The sequence below is a fragment of the Lycium ferocissimum genome, chromosome 3 (assembly GCF_029784015.1).
Source record: "Lycium ferocissimum isolate CSIRO_LF1 chromosome 3, AGI_CSIRO_Lferr_CH_V1, whole genome shotgun sequence".
Classification (NCBI taxonomy): Eukaryota; Viridiplantae; Streptophyta; class Magnoliopsida; order Solanales; family Solanaceae; genus Lycium; species Lycium ferocissimum.
This window is the reverse complement of record NC_081344.1, coordinates 23674697-23681505: the sequence shown is the minus strand read 5'-3', so window position 1 is coordinate 23681505 and position 6809 is coordinate 23674697. Positions and strand designations below refer to the sequence as shown.

Here is a 6809-nt window from a genome sequence, read left to right as displayed (position 1 = left end):
GTTGCCCTATCAAAAGGTAACCTCTCATTCTATCGTTTATTTCATTTCTAGTTATGATTGTATATTTATTATGATACTTTTGTTAGTTAAAAATAATTCTTTGCTAGCTTAGTCTTGCTTGATGATTAAGTGGATATTATGTGAATTTGATACCATTTGAAAAATGAAAATAAATTAGAAGTTTGATTTAGACAATGTTAAGTGATTTTAGGTTAGTTACATTGATATCCTTTATTTCATTTCTAGTTATGATTATATATTTATTATGATACTTGTGTTAGTTAAAAATAATTCTTTGCTAGCTTAGCCTTGCTTGATGATTAAGTGGATATTATATGAATTTGATACCATTTGAAAAAATGAAAATAAACTATTTTTGACAATTTTAAGTGATTTTAGGTTAATTAAAATAGATAAAAAATAAGGAAAATAATAGCTTAAGTTAGAATTTTGACATTGTGTTGATAGGTTTAGTGTGATTTATTCATTCTTGTTAGCTTTTGATACATATATAAAAATAAAATTAAAAATTAAATTAAAAGAAAAAGAAAAAAAACCTTAGTTTTGGTGAGTTTGTTACTGATGCATAGCAACTATTGGGCCTTTTGCATAAATTGTCCTTTTATTTATAAGTATGATAATTATGGGCTTGGTTTAAAAGTATTATAATTATTATTTTTTTGGCTTTGTAAATTAAATAATTGACCTTAGCCTATTACTAATGTTTTGTACACCTATCTGTTGTGACCTCCCCAATTTGTTAGTGGTCTTTCGAGGCCCACTAACATTTTTAGATCGAGTCAACCCCCATCATGAAAGGACTAAGGCATTGGAGCATAATTTGGAGCGGAAATATTAATTCATGCATTTTTCTATTGGGCTTGGTCGGCTCAATTCCCTACTCTCTTTATATTATTTACTTGATTATATATATGTATGCTTGTATATAAATTGGAACCCTGAATGAGATTATCACGCCTAAGAGTTGCTAAAAATTGATTTTCAAATTTTCAAAAAAAAAAAAAAAACGTTTAGGCAAATTTAGGATTGCGGATGATTTTGAGGATTTTGGATACCTTTGATATGATTTTGAACTTATAGGCAAACTTAGGACTACTATGATTGATTTGAAACTTGAGTGGGAAAAGATGTTTTGTAAACTTGGATTATCATTTTTGGTGAACTATTTTGACTATTAAAAAGGCTAATGAGTTAACTTTGAAACTTTTTGTAAAGATTAAAACCAAGAATTGGATAAAAGTTCTAAAAATATTGCTAACCTATGGAGTATATTAGCATGCCTATAAAAACTTTTTTCAAATTTTTTTTTCTATACTTAAAAACTTTTTTTTTTCTAAACTCGGGTGGGCTTATGTAGTGTTCTACCTGGGTTAACGCCTTCGGGTTTTAACCTAGGCGTTCTAGTCCGAAATCCAAAAATGCCCAATTTTGGGGAAAACTCTACCATTTTTTCATTTCTTGAAAAGGACAGTAGTGTTTTTGGCATGAATGACTAATTTCTATTTGCAGAAATATGAAACAAAAAACTGTTTTTATCACGAACAATTTATATCTACAAAGGCATACTATTAGAACCCGTGAGTCAACTGTATTCTATGGATATTTAATACCGGGGTGCCTAACACCTTCCCCGGGGGATTTCTAGAACCCTTACCTAAACTTTGATTAGATTAGGATTCTTTTAAAATTTAACTTTTTTGAATGAATCCTTTTCGAACTGCTTTCCTAATTTCCTAAATACTAGGTGGCGACTCTAAAATAGAGTCTATTTAGAGTACCATTACGTAGAGGTATATTTTTCCTTTTTCTCAGTACGATTGACAACCGTACTTTCCCGGAACACTTTCCTTTTTAAATGAGGCAAGTGCAAATACGAATCGGAAAAAATAGACCCACTACAATGTCATAACAAAGTGCAACAAGTAAGTGAGTTGTTGCAACAACTAACTTACCTGTTGCAACAAGTAATTTAGTTGTTCCAACAGATGTGTTACTTGTTGGAAACAGCTTCAGTTATTGCATCTGTATCATAACAAAATGCAACAACTAAGTGAGTTATTGGAACAAGTTACTAACTTGTTGCAAGAAGTTAGAAACTTGTTCCAATAGATGTGTTACTTGTTGGAAACAGCTTTAGTTATTATCTCTGTGTCATAACAAAATGCAACAACTAAGTGAATTGTTGGAACAAGTTATTAACTTGTTGCAACAAGTGAATTAGTTGTTCCAACAGATGTGTTACTTGTTGGAAACAGCTTTAGTTATTGTCTCTGTGTCATAACAAAATGCAACAACTAAGTGAATTGTTGGAACAAGTTATTAACTTGTTGCAACAAGTGAATTAGTTGTTCCAACAGATGTGTTACTTGTTGAAAACAGTAATGTATGAATACCTATTTTCAGGGAAGAATACCCTGCTCCATATGTGAAATCCAACACGTTCAAGATGTTAATGCCCCCGAGGGCGTATCTCCGATTTGATTGAAATGGTCATTGAACTCTATATTGTACGATTTTGCCGCTTTATAAAACCGAGATACGACCTTCGTATTGTGAAAGCAGGTTCGGAGATTTTCCCCAAGGTGCCTCATGCAACAACCATAATGAGATAAAGGGAAGACAATTGAAACCGCCTTTTTGATGCTTGGATGCCTATCAGAAATTATGCACAACTCTGTGGTATCATCTACAAAGCTTCTCATTTGTTCAAAAAAATATTTGTATGAGGCATCACACTCCTTGTCCACGACACAAAATGCCACAGGAAAAACATGATTCTCCGCATCTTGTGCCACGGCTGACAACAACACTCTTTCGTACTTGCTCTTCAAGAATGTCCCATCGACAGCTATGACTTTTCTCTTTTGCGCAAAACCAAGCATCCAAGCCTTGTAGGCTACAAAAAAGTACTTGAACTTCCCATTATCATCAACCTTCAACGCCGTCTTACTTCCTGGATTTGCGGAGTAAAGCATATAACGGTACACATTAAGCACCGCATACCCGTGCCCATGTGCCCCCCTTGTCAAAGCCTTTGCAATCTCCATGCCCTTCCAGACTTTCCAATAACTTACGCCAACCAAATTAAATGTGCGGAATGATTGGCTCATATCTTTTGTAGATGGGCCTTTACCGTCGAGAAACCTATCTTTGAAGTATTCACCAATGACTTTAGCTGTGGCGTGTGGATTATGGCTAGTAATATGCTCAGAACCACATGTGTGATACTTTATGTAGGTTGTAATACAAAATCTGTCAGAACTTAAAAGCTTCATAGCCCTCAGCCACCACTTGCACTCCGGATGTACACATCTAAAGCAATACACAGTGCGCGAATTAATCACCTTCTTGAGTGTAAAATCTTTCTTCACGCAAGCAAGTTTCAACATAGTTGCTAGTTGTTCCTTGTTCTTGAATGACATTCCTTTATAAAAACCTGATTCATCATCTTGAACATGGCTGCACTGTGACGATTGTGCAGCACACGGTGTATTGCTTGCAACTTCGAGTGTAGGAATCGTCTCACCCCGACTTCCATTATCTGGAATATCCATATCCATATCCACCCCATCCAATTTATCATTTAACACATCTTGTTGGTCTTGACCTAAATTACGGTTCTCTACCGGGCTTCCAACCACGTATACCCTTAAAATGAGCCTAGCTACATCATTCAAATAAGTACGTAAATGATCCGATCGGTTATCTTAAAAGGAAAGACCTACGGTTTTCAAAAGAGCTATGCATGTAAGTGATGGCAAGATCTTTCGGTTCACAAGTTAATTCACAATAGGTGATGATTAAGTTCACAAAATCATCAAACACAACATCTCTTTGGACAGTCATCGCTATCGTCTCTAACATGTGACTACCCTTCCATCGCCAAATGTATCGATTGTTCTTCTCTATCCATTCGCCATGGCAATCAACACCTATTGCTATTGAGTCCCCCATTAATGGTACCTGAATATATTTTGTTTTTTTTAAAAAAAAAAAAAAAAAAAGAGTCATGACAATATAGTAACAAAATGCAATAACTTAATGACTTTTTGGAACAGATGAATCAGGTGTTGCAACAAGTGGATTACCTGTTGCAACAAGTACTATACTTGTTGCAACAACTAACTAATCTGTTGGAGTCAGCTTCAGTTTTTTGGGTTCTGTTTCATCCAAAGACAGTTGAAGATGTCCAACAGATTAGTGAGTTGTTGCAACAAGTATAGTACTTGTTGCAACAGGTAATACACTTGTTGTAGCAACTAACTAATCTGTTGGAGTCGGCTTCAGTTTTTTGGGTCCAGTTTTTTGGGTTCTGTTGGACTGAAACTGAATCCAACATATCAGTGAGTTGTTGCAACAAGTAAACTACTTGTTGCAACAGGTACTACATTACTTGCAGCAACTCACAAATCTATTGCAACTTATTCATATGACGTATTTAGCAACAATTAGTATAGAAGTTGCAACAACTACATAATCTATTGTAATTGTGGCAGCAACTACAATAGTTGTTGCATAAACTACAACAGCTGTTGCAGAAACTACAACAGTTGTTGCAAAAATTTAGAAGCTTTTATACAACAGCTTTAGCACTTGTTGCAACAAGTACAACTGCTACTGTAAATTGTTGGAAAATCGGCAACAGAAACCCAGATAAATACTTGAAACAAAACAGCAATATTTTACTTACCAAATGAGCGGAAATCACTTATGAAGTAATGCCCAGCCAAAAAATTGCAAAATCTGGTGATTTCGTTTTTTTCTTTGTTGAGAAAATTCTTCAAAATGACGCAGCAATGGAAGCAACAGAAGCAAGGGAAGCAGCAATACTTATGAAGTAATTCCCAGGTAGACACGAACGAAATCCAGCCACAAAATTGCAAAATCTGGTGGTTTCGTTTTTTCTTTTGTTGAGCAAATTATTCAAAATGGTACAGCAATGGAAAAAAAAGAAGCAGGGGAAGCAGCAATGGAAGACAAGGAAGAATAATGGAGGGAAAAAGAATGAGAACAAGCGGATGGAGAAGAAGAAGGAGGAGGAGGAGGAGGAGGAGGAAAAAGAAGAAGAATAGAGCGAAAAGAGCAAAAACGGGCGCGGCTATTGGCGCTTTTTTTTTGTTGACCCATTTTGGTATTTTCGAGTTTATATTGGTTGGGTCAAAGTGTTAAAAATAAAACTTAGGGAAAAAGTGTTAAAAATAAAGCTTAGGGTCAAAGTGTTAAAAACGAAACTATTGGGCAAGTCCAAAACTCCTTAATCACTAATCAAAAAACATCACCTCTACTCAATAATTAAAACTTGATTCACCTCTACTCAATTTTAAAACTTAAAGGTCACCTATAATTAAATGCCCCACGAGAGTAACGACATTCTACAGATTACGTAGCAACTAAGTACACTTTTGAATAGCAAATGGACAAAAACGTTTCCTGGTTTCACACCTTTTCTATTTTTGAAATCGAGCTAGTAGGTGAGCAGTGACCTTGTCGTAATATCGAGCTAAGTTTATTTATTTTTAGATCTGAATCTTAATTATTTAAATATCTTGTTAAGTGTGTTTGTTTTTAAAATTTTGCAATCACTTAATGGCCTGAATATATTTGAATGATTAAAGATGGACATAATATATAAACAGGTCCTCAAGCTTAGCCTCAGCTGGCAACTTGTATAAAGTTGAACACGTAAACACAAATGCTGACATGGCACATAAATTTTATGAGTGTCTAGATGATCATTTTGTAAGTTGGAGTGTTCAATTAACAAAGTGGAGACAAGTTGAGGTGCCTACTTGTGCACATCCAAAGTTGGAGGGCATGCTTGTCAGCTGATGCCAAGTTTGATGCCCTATTTATGCCTTAAAGATGTGTAACAAAGTCGGTCTCATTTGTTTTCATTAAGATTAAGACGTCTGAATCTGAATGCACATCTGAATGATTAAGATGTTGTCTCTAGGTCTGAACACTGAATGATTAAGACTGTTTGTTTTTCAATATTTGAATGTGCATAATGTATTTATTTAAACATAATAAATATACAATTCAAATTAAAAAGTAACTAAATAGTAGAAAATAAATACAAATTTAATAAAATAAAATATTATTTGATAAATAAAAATGAAACATTTATGTTCACTAGTAATGGTGGAGATGTTTTGCGATCATGGTGGGTGGTGGGTGGGGGTGGAGGGGTGGGGGTAGTGGCTGGTTGGGGTGAGGGGTGGGAGGTAGCGGGGGTGGGGGTGTGGTTGGTGGTGGGGTTGGTGGGGAGTGGGTTTAGTGGTGGGAGGTGGGGGTAGTGGGGGTGGGTGGTGTGGCGTGGGGGTTGGTGGTGGGTGGTGTGGGGTGGGATTGGGGTTGGTGGTGGGGTGGGGGGTTGGAGTTGGGTGCGTGGTGGGGTGAGGTTGGAGTGGAGAGTGGGTGGGGGTGGGGTTGAGGTGGAGGGTTCGGGTTGGAGCTGGTGATAAAAAAGTTCCATACAAAAATACCTCTTCATGATATTAAGACTTGGTTCAAGATTTTAATGATTAAGACCGATTCAGACCCAATAAGTGCTTAGATCTTAATGCAAACAAATGCACTTAATGGCTTAAGGTCTGAACCATTTATATTCAGATCTCCAATAAGTGCAAACAAATGAGGCCGGACCGGACCACTTAGATTTCAACTTACCAGGCAACAGCTTCAGTCTTGAATTATACAGCAGCACCGGATCCCCTTTTTGAAAGTCTCTCTTGAGGATCTTCTTATCATGGTAATGTTTCATCCTCTTTATACAAAGGTCTTTGCAC

General features: G+C 35.9%; 1 protein-coding gene across 1 annotated transcript; it reads right to left on the bottom strand.

Moving 5' to 3' along the window:
• Positions 1-2462: 2462 nt before the first annotated feature.
• Positions 2463-3443, bottom strand: LOC132048791 (uncharacterized). Its single transcript, XM_059439473.1, has one exon. The coding sequence runs from the start codon at positions 3441-3443 to the stop codon at positions 2463-2465; it is 981 nt and encodes a 326-aa protein (XP_059295456.1).
• Between the last annotated feature and the right edge of the window lie 3366 nt (positions 3444-6809).

Excerpts from the sequence above, each read along its gene's own strand:
- LOC132048791 (XM_059439473.1), bottom strand. The coding sequence starts at position 3,443 with ATGTCATTCAAGAACAAGGAACAACTAGCAACTATGTTGAAACTTGCT.